This window comes from Panthera leo, chromosome B4 (genome assembly GCF_018350215.1).
Source record: "Panthera leo isolate Ple1 chromosome B4, P.leo_Ple1_pat1.1, whole genome shotgun sequence".
Taxonomy (NCBI): domain Eukaryota; kingdom Metazoa; phylum Chordata; class Mammalia; order Carnivora; family Felidae; genus Panthera; species Panthera leo.
In genome coordinates, this window is record NC_056685.1 from 133,057,806 (window position 1) to 133,071,944 (window position 14,139).

Sequence of the window (14,139 nt, forward strand, 5' to 3'; positions counted from 1 at the left end):
AAAAAAAAAAAAGGACGCACTGGTTCTTTAAAAAAAAGATTCTCTCTCTCTTCCTCTGCCCCTCTCTAATGCTCCTGCACATGCGTGCACGCTCTCAAATAAATAAATACAGAACAACAACAAAAAAGAATTGAGTCACAGTGTTTTCAGCAGCCAGAATTGCTCCTTCACTAGAAAGTGGAAAGAAGTGTGTGATGGGGTCTGGCGGAGCATACCTGCCATGGGCCCACTTGCGTCACAGAGGTCTGAGTGATTGCTGAATGAAGGCGCGAGTGAATGAGTGGAGGAGAAGAGACAGTAACTGCATCTTTAAAAGATTCTGGAGAACAGGCTTCATACCAAGGGGAGACAAGATCCGGGGCCACCACCCAGCCAGAGGAGAAAAGGGCAAGCCGGCATGAGAGAATGTGACTGCTGCTTTGGGAACTCTCAGAAGCAGTGGTGGCTACCACAGTCCTGCTGTTTTACCGTGCTAAGGCTCGGCTTACCCACTGTCGCCAGAAATGGGAGTGAGAAGACAGAGGGAAAAAGACATGTGGGTGATGCATGGTGAAAACAGCGAGGGTAAGGGGAGGAAGCATTTCCGGCCTAACACACCTTCCAAAATATGCATCCTGACCAGCTCCGATCTCTCCGGCCGGGAACGAATCTTCCGTTTCAGATAGTCCTCTGTCTACAGAAAAAACACACCAAGAAGATCTCAAATCCAGGATACAAGTTATGGAATGGACAGAACCAAAAAGCAGCCGTGGCTGCTGTGTCTGTGGCTGGTCACCTCTGTAGGCCCCCTGATCTCAGCCTGGAGCCTGCAGGGTTCTGAGGCAAGGGGAGTTCTGGGGGAAGGGGCACATCCATTTCCAATGCACCTGCCCAGGGCACCACCCATCTATCCAGACTATTTGTCTCTCTGAGGCTGAACGCTAATTTTTTCTTAAAAGTTTATTACTTGTACTATCATAAAAGTAATAACTATGTTCATCAAAGAAAATTTAGAAAATTAGAAAGTGAAACAATAATAAAAAATTTTAATCACCCACTTAGTATTTTGGGATATTTATTTCTTCCATTCTTCCAGGCAGAAGATGTCTAATTTTAAAGAGTTGTAATTATACTGAATATAATTTTATGCCTTGTTCAAAAAAAGGTAGCACTGTATGATCTCATGAACATTTCCCACTCATTCTGAGTGGCCGCCATATGGAATACTAATTCTGATACACGGTGTCATAGCCCTAGTTCCCTAAAGTCCAGTGTCCTCATTTCGGCATCTCTGCAACTCCAGGTGAACTAAACCATTCCCGTAACAGCGTCCGAGCCAGCACATGCCTGGTGCTTGTGTTCTAATGTACAGGTGGCCCCAGATCCATCTGACTCCAGAGTCTATGCTCTTAACCTCTGCACCAGAATTTTTCAAACCATAGGTCAAGACCATTACCGGGTCAAAACCAGCACAGGGCAGGCTAAGACAACATAGGACAGGACAAGGTCGACGAGGGCGGAAAATAAAAAACCAGAGCACACAGTGTGTGGTAAAGGTGAAGACTTGGTGCTCCGACTGGGCAGCCCTGTGCCAGCCCTGGGGTGGTGCTGAGCTCTTTAGGAGACGGTTTTAAGTGGCTGTGGGCTCTGGGCCTATCGCTCTGCCCCATCTGCAGAGGGCAACTGTACTGCCATGGCTGCTGCAGGTGGCAGAACAGGTGTTGGACACCACAAGTCTTCTTTTCTAAGCCACCTGAAGTTGGGAACAGTGGCCAAAGCCAAGGCAGAATACGGCACTAATTAAGAAAATATGTGGCATCCACAGGCCAAAGTTTGAGTCCCAGCTTTGCTACTTACTAGCTGTGTAGCTTAGTTAATCTCTCTTAGCTGCATCTATGAAATGAAGACAAAGAGCACCTAATTCGTAAGAGCGGAGGTGGGCATCAACCACAAAATGATGTCGTGCTGCTCACAAAAGTACTCTGTAAAATAAGAGCTGTTCTAATCTGCTCCAATGAACTCCTTGCCTACTGAGAAGCAGTCCAGGTAACGGCACCAAGTCTTACTGCAAGTGGGTTGCGGGCATGGGCAATGCCATCGCCCCCCCACCCCTGCCGTATTCTCCACTCCTCCCAGTAACTCCAACGGCACAGTTTGTTGCTGCTTTGTTCTGTGTCCATGACCTCATTCTTCCCGCTCACTCTAAGAATTACTCATAATTCTTGTTAGAAATTAAAAAAAATAAAATAAAGACAGTAAGAAAGTCTTAGAGGTAAATATTTCAGTCTCTGAAAGAGTTGAGAGTCTTAAGGATCCATGGCCTATAGGGTCCTCTACTGGGAGGTTCTCTTTCCTTGCCTTTTTGTAAAAGAAAAAAGTGAAGGGGTAGAGGGGAAGCATGTTCTGGTGACTTCCCCATCTCTGCCCACACTGGGCAGCAGAATATCCCCCTCAGGTCCCTGAGGGAACTGAAACTGAGGGGGGACAAGGCGGCAGGCCAGGTGCAGCAACATGAACTGGGGCTCAGACAGGGGCCCTGCTTCTGCCTCCACAGCCTTGAGTGGACACTGGCTACTCTGGGCAACAGAGACCTTTTCTGTCCCTCGGAATGCCCGTCCTGGAGAGGTGTGGGCAGTGCAGCCACAGACTCGGGAGGACCAGCCCTCAGCAAGCTTTTCAATGGCTGCTGTTCGCGTTCTAACATCCACAAAAGGTGAAGTGGAATTAAAGACGGGGAAATACCGGCGGTCTCCAGAGCCACAAGAGGGAGGACTGCTAATCATCATATACCCTTAAGTGCAGGAAAAGAGAAATTCTGATCCCGTTTTCAGATCTTGCCACAAGGTGGCTGGGGTGGGGACAGAATAGAAAAAGGCAGCGCCTCCGGTCTAGAACGAGGTGAGGGCTGGCCCCAGGGCGCACTAGACTGGAAGGAATACAGCAGCAATACAACGGGCTCTGCAAATGCACTCTGGAGGCCCCTGGGGAAGAAAGGTCTTACCCTGGCCCGCTCCAAGCTCCTTCTCTGCTCATGAAACGCAGCTGGACTTTTCAAAGCTGTTGAGAAAAGAATCATAAAAGAATTACTTTTATGAAGCATCATGTGCACAGCTATAGTTTACGGTGGAGAAGACATTTTAATTCAAGTTAATTTTAGAAATACTAATTCTTATCAGCGGAAGTGAAGAAGAACATGGCACCTGAGTAAGCACATATCTTTATGGTTCAGTTGCCCCATTAAAACAGTTCTGGTTACTTTATTCCTAACGAGAACAGTCACTACCTAAGCCTGGGCTGTATAAAGTGCAAAAATGGAATATAGCTTAAAAAAGTAACCTGGAGGGGCGCCTGAGTGGCTCAGTTGGTTGAGCATTCAACTTAGGCTCAGGCCATGATCTCATGATTCATGGGTTCGGGCCCCAAGTTGGGCTCTGTGCTGACAGCTCACAGCCTGGAGTCTGCTTCGGATTCTGTGTCTCCCTCCTCTCTCTACCCCTCCCCTGCTTGTGCTCTGTCTGTCTGTCTGTCTGTCTCTCTCTCTCTCTCTCGAAAATAAATAAATAAATGTTAAAAAAAAAAAAAAAAAAAAAAAAGTATCCTGGACCTGTTACCAGACTGTTAGCTGCACAATCCTTATTGATCAATCTTCCAAGAATGCCTGCTGGGCCCCACCTCACTCTGGGAGGAGCACAGCCTCGTGTGGGGTCCACCTTACTCCTTCAACCTCATTAGGACTCACAAAGTGACCAAACTGAACAGGGCAGTTACACCAGAAAGACCTAGGTCTCGTTGGGTGCCATTTCCTTTTTCACTTCAGCTAAAATGACCTTGAATTTCATCTCTAAGGACTAAAAGAATTTCACAGTGACTGTCTGGTTGACCCTGGTGCACACAGCCAGCAGCTGACAAGAAGGGCTCACTACAGGCCCTGTCGAGGACTCAACTGTGGTCTGAATCTACCACCACACAGCCCACAGCTCTCGACTCAGCAAACAAGGCCAAACCAAGACCAAATCTCCTCAAATGTGGCATCATGAAGACGGTTTTGTGTCAAACACTTGGCTATAAAGACAAATGAGGAGTTGGGACACCCTGAGGGTAAGAGGATGAAAAGGCCTGACTCACTTCAAGTAGGGAACAATAGCAAGAGCAGAGAAATTTACAAGACCATGGTCAGTTTCACTTCTGCTGCCCTAGAATTTCAGAACAGCTGTGAAACTGTGTGTGGAGATAACTTTTGCTAGGCTGCTGGCTGCGGTAGGAGTGCAGGCATACAGAGAAGCTAAAAGTAGCAGGAGCACAGATATGACCCTATCCTGCCTGGGCCTTTGTGCTTCCTCCCCCCATCCTGCTCCTGGGGGCTGGGCCTCAGCAACAGCAGTCCCAGAAGAAAGATCTAAATGTCCCAGCAGTACTTATTTAAAAAACAAAACTTTCTTAAATCTTAGGATAAAAAAGAATCATTTAAAAAAAAAAAAAAAATCAGTTAAGAGCCTACCCTGTTTTCTAACAGCAGGGGGAGCTATAGATTTAACAAATAATCTCTAAGGAAAAAACAGCACAGGCTCCTTCCCCAACCTACCAGAGCATTCCAAGGCACTATCCAGGCTATCCCAGCTCTGATCTGGGGTAGTCTTGAGCAATTTAGTGGGTAAGCAGACAGCTCCTGCACCTGCTTTCGCTGGGTAAAGCTGGTTCAACTTCAAAACCAGTCTCCAAAAGCCCTGACATGTAGAAATCTGGTACTGGGGTGTGATGGACCACTCTCAGAGGGCGTATCACAGGGATGAGACAATAAGTACAAAGAATCAAAGTGAAAACTCACAGTGTCTGCCCCATCCCACCCCCAGCTTCCTCTCTTATTTCTCTCCATAGCACTCATCACCGAGTGACATTCTTTACAGTTAACAGCACACATCTTTCTAACTTGTTTATTATCAGCCTCCCACCATTAGGACAAGTTCCATCAGGGCATGTCTATTTCCTTTGTTTCTGACAGTATCCCCAGTGTCTAGATTGCCTAGCATGTAATTCATTCGATAAGTTAATGAATATTCTTGTAAGAAATGGAAACAGAGCATACAGTAGTGACAGGAAAGCTAGACGGGTCTGTGGTAGAACTCTAAGCTTTCACTTGAACAGCCAGAATTTTGGTTCTCATCTGGGTTCAAAACATAGAAGTCCTGGATAGAAAATCAAGGCGTCTGTGGTCTTTTCCTGTTCTACCAATCACTACCGGTGTGACACAGGGGACTCCTTCCCAGTTTTCCTTTTCTTCTTCTGGAGAGTGAGAATCTGCCTACCTCTCGGAACCCTTGTAAGAATCAAATAAAAGTGGGTGCTCTGAAGCCAGTGGTGCACACACACATTAACGTGAGGTGCTGCTGTCACCAAACCCAGTGATGTAGCTGAATCATGGGTTCAATTCCTACACACACCTGCTAGTTTTGGTATCACAGCCACAGATGATCTACCTAGAACCCTGGCTAGCCTGCTGCCTCAACAACTTACACTGGCCATCCCAAAGGGTAAGGCACAAATCCAATTTCTGGAAAAGTAACTCACAAAAGCACAGAATTTCTAGATGGAAGGGGAGTGCATCAAAGAATGGGGATAAGAAGCAGAACTGGTTGTCATATACAGGACTTCCTGTTTGGTTAGGGAATCTTCACGTAATAGCAAAGGAGAGATGAATATTTATGGAGTGCCTACTTATGTGGCAGGCACTGTTCTAGATATTTTAAACATGTTATCTACTTTTATATTCCTAATGATTCATCCATGTGGTAGGTAACAATCCAATTTACAGATAAGGACAGGCTCCAGAGGGTAGGAAAGGCCAGCAAGTGACAAAGTGAGGTTATAGCTTCACTCTATCTCACCCTCAGGTCAGACTTCTTGCCATTCCACTGGATAGATTTCTTAACTTCTTCAAAAAGTAGAGAAGGACGACCCTATTGGATGGGGAGGCAAGGAGGCTTCAATTACACACACTGCTCGGACATAGGGCTGAGTGCAGGCAATGTGGAAAGGTCAGCTCAACCACAGCACTGAGCATACACAGGTGTGAAGAAGGCGGAGAGGAGGGGTTCAAAGTGACCGCAGGCACAGAAAGCCACGGTTCAAAAGCTGGGGCTCACCGTGGAGCTCATGGCGCAGCCTTCAGCACTGACACTACAAAACAAGCGGGAGGGGTATTGAGAAGATCAGAGAAAGTCATTAGCTGCTCAGGGCCTGATCAAGAGAACCAGAAGTGAGGACCAAGAAAAGAATTCAAGACAGTAATTACCAATCCCACAAAGACTATTTCATTTTGTTTTTATTTATTTATTTACTTTTAATCTTTATTTATTTTTGAAACAGGGAGAGACAGAGCATGAGCAGGGGAGGGGCAGAGAGAGAGGGAGACATAGAATCTGAAGCAGGCTCCAGGCTCTGAGCTGTCAACACCGAGCCTGACACAGGGCTCGAACCCACGGAGCGTGAGATCATGACCTGGGCTGAAGTTGGACGCTTAACCAACTGAGCCACCGAGGCGCCCCAAAATGATTTTTCACTTTGTAACAACAACATCATAATCTCCCTGAATTCTCTTAACAACCCACGAGGTAGGGACCCTTCTTCCAATTTTATAGGTGATGAAACTAACACCACAGTTACAGGTCATTCATTCATACAGTGGCGGACCCCAACCCAGGTCTAGCTCTGTCTCCACTTTCTTCTTTTGTCTCAACCTCCTGACAAGTGTGCTGGTTTCTCCCAGTCCGTGAACACCCCACTCGCTCTGTGCTACTCCTTCCTCATCGCTAACTGCTCTCTGAGAGCACGTTCAGCAACTTCAGTAGGTACTTCCAACAGAAGGGACCAACAGCCCCTCTCCCTCTGGGTTTTTATCAGGATTCCTGTGAGAGGCTCCTCGGGTCCGCCTGGGGAGAGACTGGAGGTGGGGCAGCCGGTGCTCTCACTGCAAGGGGTCTGGGGTCCAGAAGGCATTCCCATGCGCATCCAGCCAGCTGTGCTGTAAGCCACAGCCATGGGGGGGCAAGTGGTAAAAGAGACGCAGGGGTGATAAACGTACACCCTGGGCTTCCTTGATGTTGGAGTGAGCGGCAATGTGGAGTCAAAATCACCTCAAGCTTCCATGCTAACAGAATGGGACACGAGGAAATGCAGCAAAGCAGAACACAGCTTTTAAAGTTTAGGCCTCTGCTTGTTGCGGAAAAACTCTGAAAGACTCAAAGTTGACCCATAAATGTGTGTCCAATGAGGAGGGCTGCGTTCATCCAGATGGAGGTCCAAGACCATCTCTCTCCTCCTTTCTGCCTTAGTGGCTTAGTCAGAAGAGCCAGGATATTATTCAGAAATTTCATTTCCCCAGAAACTCCTAGAAGTCCGTCTGTGAAAGAGAAGCCCCACAGAACTGACGCAAATCCCCAAACTGTGCATGTTGTCTGTAATATACGCGTCTGGGGTGGGAGGGCGGCTCTTGACACTTCACTCCCACCCTCTGGGAGCTGGCTCCCCCGGACACTCATGCCGCTCCGCACGCACACAGGGAAGGGTGCACACATACTTGAAAGGAAAACTCAAATGAACAGAAATGGCTACGAGGTGTGATGCTCTTTGTCACAGTCTCAGTTCCAGCTGTGGGTCTCATCCCTGGCTGGCTGCAACCACCAGCTTAGACCCTGCCCCCTCTCTGGCACCCATTTTCTTTCTCCCCTTTCATGTTCTCTCCCTTAAACGAGGTCCCTGTGAACTAAAAAGAGAAAAACACTTTCAAGTTTTTAAGAAACATACTGCCATCAGCTTCCAAGGCAGAGTTCGATGCTCTGCTCACTGTGTCCACTGAGCTTTGTGGCTTACCATGCAGAAGTAAGGGGGTCAAGCCGTCATGATTTAATCTCATACTAGAGAGTGAGTAGAAGGATCCTTAAAAACCAACCTCTCACATTAATTTAGGACGTTAAACCAGTGCTTTCCCATCCCAGCCCCAGATTTACTTAAACATGTAGACAAGTGAAAGTCTTCTAGGATCCACAAAGCACTTCTGGAAATGCATCTCAGCAAGGAAGGGCAGCAATTAGCCATCAAGACTCATCTCCTCGTTATCATTAAGGAATATTTATTAAGTACCTGGGTTGGGATGTGGCTTTATTAGGCGCTGACATAATAAAAACGATGGCTCCCATCCTCAATAAGATACTTTTGCCAGAAACTCTCCACCAGTTCTGCATTCAGAGTAACTCAAAGCTACGAACATGGTACAGCTAACAGAAGCCAATGGAGTCCTGCCATAGTCCAAGGAGGCCTGCCTTCAGGCAAGCTGCTGGATTTCTCTCTCCACTGTAGAAGTAAGAGTCACACACAGGGGGTGAACATAAGTGGGGGTTTTGTGGGAGGTGAGGGGATAAACATATAATAAACATATAATAATAACCCAGGTGGGATATTAGAAATATAGCAATCCATCCATCTATCCAATAAACAATTTTTTTTTAATTTTTAAAAATGTTTTATTTATTTTTGAGACAGAGAGGGACAGAGCATGAGCAGGGGAAGGGCAGAGAGAGATGGAGACACAGAATCTGAAGCAGGTTCCAGGCTCTGAGCTGTCAGCACACAGCCTGATGCAGGCCTCGAACTCACAGACTGTGAGATCATAACCTGAGCCGAAGTCGGACGCTTAACCAACTGAGCCACCCAGGCGCCCCATATCCAATAAACAATTCTTAAGTAACTATTATGCCAGTTACTGAGGACAAGGATATACAGAATAGGGCTCCAGCCCTCAAAGGTAATTCATGGTCCGGTTAGAGAAAAGGACAGAAGAGGCAAAATTTAGCCCAAGGAAAGAGTGTATGAACTGTCCAGGTAGATTTCACAGAGAAAACCCGTATGAACAGAACAGAACAGAAACACCACAGGCAGACAAAGAAGGGAGTCGGAAAGTCATCTGAGGCTAAGGAAGAGCAAGAACATGAAGGTTTGAAGGAGCATGACAAGTTCAAGGGGCTACAAGTAGTTTGATATGGTTGGACCAAGGAGGAGGTCATCTGGGGACAATGAGGCAGAGCCCAGCCCACAAAGACCTTTCATTTGCTACTGCAGGGACTTGTGCATCTGGGACATGGAACAGACATACTGTTCTCTACTCTTCCCGCTAAATACAACTAAAAACTCTGGATGTTATATAAAAAACAAACATAAAGTAGGGGCGCCTGGCTGGCTCAGTCGGAGGAGCATGATCTGGACCTTAGGGTTGTGAGTTCAAGACCCCTGTTGGGGGCAGAGTTTACTTAATAAAAAAAAATTAAAACAAACAAACATATGTAGGTTCTGAAAGGTGAAGAGAAGAAGGCAGACTGGCAAGGGACCTTGAGACCTGAAGAACGACACAGTGGTGAGTTCCCTGGGTTTCCTTTTTATCTCTTACATTCTAGACTTGGAGCTGAAGAAGTCAACCATCTGTAAATGCCAATGGAGGCAGACAAAAAAGTCCCAACAAAACCTACTCTCATTGGCCAAAGGACCAGGGAAAGGGCAACCTAGGCAAACAGAAAACTTTTGGACAGGGGCACCTGGGTGGCTCAGTCAGTTGGGCATCTGACTTCAGCTCAGGTCATGATCTCGCGGTTTGTGAATTCAAGCCCCACATCGGGCTCTATGCTGACGGCTTGGAACTTGGAGCCTGCTTCGTATTCTGTGTCTCTGTCTCTCTCTGCCCCTCCCCCACTTGTGCTCTGTCTCTCTGTCAAAAATAAATGTAAAAAAAATTTTTTTTTAATTAGAAAACTTTTAGACAATAATCGTTCTACTCCAGACTGACACCACAAAAAAACAGTGGGTTCACCCCTGACCAGAAAAGTCAAGTGGGGAGTCTAGACTCCCATCCTTGAAAAGGTTTGGGTTTTATTATAATAAAGCTCCCCAATACCCCTGCCCAGAGGCGTCAAAGAAGGCCAAGTAGAAAGCTGGGTCTTTCACTCCCACCAACCAGTAACAAATACCCTCCCCCCAAACACACAAGAAATAAGTGGAGACAAAACAGGGAACCTGGACTTACACCCCTACCTCACAGAAATAAGACACCCCCCCTCTGCATCCCTGCTGATGTCAGGAGAGGGCTGGTGAAAAGTCAGGACTTTCACCATGGCCCAGTGATAACAAGGTCAACCCTACCCATAAAAAAATCTAACATTCTGTCATCTAAGGCCTGGATGAAGAAGAAAAACGGTGGGTTGAAAAAGAACTTAAAGAAATAAATGGCTGTGGGGTGCCTGGGTGGCTCAGTTGGTTAAGCATCTGACTTGATTTTAGCTCAGGTCATGATTTCATGGTTGTGAGACTAAGCCCTGCAGTGGGCTCCACGAGCCAGTTAAGATTCCCCCTCTCCCTCTCCGCCTCTTGGGTGTATGCACTCTCTCTCTTGAAGGAGGGAAGGGGAATGGAGGGGAGGGGAGGGGAGCGGAGGAGAGAGAAGGGGAGGGAAGGAAAGGCTGAAAACTTCCCAAATTTGTCAAGAGACATAATTCTACAGATTCAAAGTCTTAGCAAATCCCAAACCCAAATAAATTCATGCCAGGACATGACACAATTAAACTTTTGAAAATGAAAGAAAAAACTTGAAAGCAGCCAGAGGGAAAACAATATGAATGACAGTAAATTTCTCATCAGAAACCATGGAGGCCAGAGAGAAGGGGCATGATATTTTTCCTGTGCTATTAAGAATTGTATGCCTGGGTGGCTCAGTCAGTTAAGCATCTGACTCTTGATTTTGGCTCAGGTCATGATCTCACAGTTTGTGAGATCAAGCCCCACATTGGGCTCTCCAATGACAGCAAGGAGCCTGCCTGAGATTCTCCCCCTTCCCCCCCCCCCCATCTCAAAAACAAACAAACAAAGAATTGTATCCAGAGATCCATATGTAGTCACCACATTAGCCAAGGAAGGCACATAATCAGACCTGCATGGAGGGGAGTGGGAGGGGTGGTATTTCTAACTTAATGTTCTATATTAAAAAATAAAATAAGCAGAAATGCGGCTGGTAATCGGCACATATTCATTTCAACTCCCCCATGTCTACATTCACATGCTCCCCTTCCCCGTGTCCCCTTTTACTTCTGAATTTATCAAACCTACCAAAACACTGAAAGAACAAATAATGAACAGCCCTGTAACTCTGACCTAGATCTGCCAGTTATCTTTCAGCCATATTTGTTCTCTCTCTCTCACATGCATGGGTACAGACACACACAATTTTTGTTTACAGAATCACTTGAAAGTTGCAGATATCAATCAAGACATTTCAGCCCCAAATTCTTGGGAATTTCCTGAGAATAAAGACATTCTCCTACACAACAAAAATACCTTTATCACACCTAAGAAAATTAACACTGATTCAATATAATTTACAGTCCGTATTTGAATTTGCTCAGTTGCCCCCCCCAAAATGTCTTTTATAGCTGTTTAGATTCCCCCCCTCAATCCAAGATTTAATTGGGAGTCATGCACTACATTTGGCTGCTGTCCCTTCAGTCACAATCTAGAACAATACTCTTGCCTTTTTCGTTTTTCATGACACTGACCTAAGTATCTAAGCCAGTTGTCTTGCCAAAAGAATGTCCTATATTCTGAGTTTGTTTCCTCATGTTAGATTTATGTTAAATACTTTTGGCAAGGAAACTATACAGTTGATGTATACTTATTTTTTTTTTTAACGTTTATTTACTTTTGAGACAGAGAGAGACAGAGCATGAATGGGGGAGGGTCAGAGAGAGAGAGGGAGACACAGAATCCGAAACAGGCTCCAGGCTCTGAGCTGTCAGCACAGAGCCCGACGCGGGGCTCGAACCCACGAACTGTGAGATCATGACCCGAGCCGAAGTCGAACGCTCAACCGACTGAGCCACCCAGGCGCCCCGATGTATACTTCTTAATATCAGGAGACATGTAAGGCCACGTTGCCCAGCAACTGATGGTGCTCAAAGTTTGAAAGGTAACAGATGTCTCCATCTTAAAAGTAGCATTCCTCCTTTGTAATTAATATGCAACCTGTGGGGTAATATCTTGAGCCCATGTGAAAATCCTGTTCCCTAACCACCACTTCCCTCATGGTTTTAGCATCTACTGATGACCCCTGCCTCAAATCAGCTGGAATGGCAAACGAATAAGAACTCATTTTTACGAGACTGTGTAGTGATTGAGAGGCCATTTAGAAGAATAAAATGGAATGACTGGGTGAACGGCTGTGCCACTAACACTCCCAGACGGGGATATGGGAGGAGTAACTTGGGACAGGGTGGGAGAAACTGCGTTCAGTTTTGGGCGTGCTGAATATGAGCTGATCGCGAGACACCCTATCAGGAGATGTGCCAATTTGTGCATGTATGTACACGTGCATTTGTGTGTGTGTGTGTGTGTGTGTGTGTGTGTGTGTGTGTGTGTGTCTGTGTGTGTGTGTGTATGTGTGATGTCATCTAAGGATAACGTGATATGATATGCAGAGACAGGAGAAAATATTTTCCAGGCTGAATCTTAAGAGAATCCCAGAATTTTTTTTTTTTAATTTTTTTTTTCCAACGTTTATTTATCCTTGAGACAGGGAGAGACAGAGCATGAACAGGGGAGGGTCAGAGAGAGGGAGACACAGAATCTGAAACAGGCTCCAGGCTCTGTGCTGTCAGCACAGAGCCCGACGCGGGGCTCGAACCCACGGACTGCGAGATCATGACCTGAGCCAAAGTCGGATGCTTAACCGACTGAGCCACCCAGGCGCCCCGAGAATCCCAGAATTTAAGTGATTAAATTCATCACTAGTGATGAAGAGAGCCCAGAAAAGGACCCCGAGGAGGCTCTCAGAGGCAGGAGAGGGCGAGGCAAAGCTGATGTCAGGAGGAAGCTTCAAGAAAGAGAGTAGGTAGAAGAAGAGAGACAAAATAAGGCCTGCGAAGTTTCCAGAGGATTGCTTATACTTAGGAAGTGGCCGCTGGTCTCAGAGCTATGCCGGAGGGTTAGCGGACTACACTAACTGCAGCAGGTGAAGTAAGAGGTGAGGAAGTGGGGTCCAGAGGTTTACGTCTCCTAAGAGGTTAAGATGTGCTAACAGTAAACTACTCACTCATTCTCCCAATAAATGTTTACTGAGAGCCCATGTGTCAGACTCTGTTTTCGTGCTGGGATATCTGTGTTCTCCTACAGCTTACATTCTAGTGAGCGATGACACACGAAGCAAATGAACATATGATACCACAGGAGGTGATACACACTATGAAGTATAAAGCAGGGGTTGAGTGATAGAGTGGTGAGGGCAGGAACGTTTCGCCATACGGAAGGCCAGGAGAGACTTTCTGGAGTGTCATTTGAACAGAGACCTGCCTGAGGAAGGGAGTGAGCCCTGCAGCCATCTGAGGAAGAGCCTTCCTGGTGAGAGAACAGCAAAAGTCAAGGCCCTGGGTGGGAAGCTGCCGAACGACAGAGGGCGTCAAGGAGGCCAGGGTGGCAGAGCAGAAGGGACACAGAGTGTGAGGAGAGGCGGTGAGGGGGTAGCCACAGGGGCCTTGTAGGACTCTGGGCTTTACTCAGTTTGCGAGTGGTATTAGAGGAAATGACATGGAGAGAAGAAATAAAGTAGGATCGTGCCTGTCAATCTAGAGACTGACAAAAAGGCTCCCAAAAGTAACATAAATAGATTTGCTACAAATGGTTTCCTTGTTTTCCCCGATGTTTGTATAGTGTGTTGGGAATTACCTTCCTCGAGCTTCTTGGAACCTATTATTTTTCCCATTTCATACTAGAAAACTGACTTCCCTGACATCACATCCTGATCAACGACATAATGGGAGACTAAACTTTGGTTCTCCTGATTCCAAAATTCAGATCTTTTTATTTGTACATATTTCAGCACAACAGAGGCAAGAGGAGGGGGTGGGGGTGTGGAAGATAACTCTGTCAAGTTATCTCTTTTCCCTCCAAAATGTGATAGTTACCACATGCACACACCTGCACACACGTACACACACACACACACACACACACACACACACACACACACACACAAATCACAAACAAAAACTCCTCTGATTTTAATCTGATCTTTTGCATTTTGCTTTCTTTTCCTGGCTTCTCCTCTAGAAAGAGATGCTCCCTTCTCCTTTCTCT

General features: G+C 46.3%; 1 protein-coding gene across 6 annotated transcripts in view; it reads right to left on the minus strand.

The window, feature by feature from the left end:
- MRTFA (myocardin related transcription factor A) overlaps nt 1–14,139 on the minus strand; it is a 213,204-nt gene that overhangs the window by 16,592 nt on the left and 182,473 nt on the right. For 5 of the 6 annotated variants that reach the window (XM_042947904.1, XM_042947903.1, XM_042947902.1 and 2 more), the window contains 2 exons: nt 2,981–3,036; nt 598–673 (listed from right to left, as the gene is read on the minus strand). In XM_042947904.1, the coding sequence (XP_042803838.1) occupies nt 598–673; nt 2,981–3,036 (132 nt within the window). Of the gene's footprint in view, nt 1–597; nt 674–2,980; nt 3,037–5,861; nt 6,309–14,139 lie in introns of those variants that run through there. The other variant, XM_042947907.1, reaches the window with a different exon arrangement.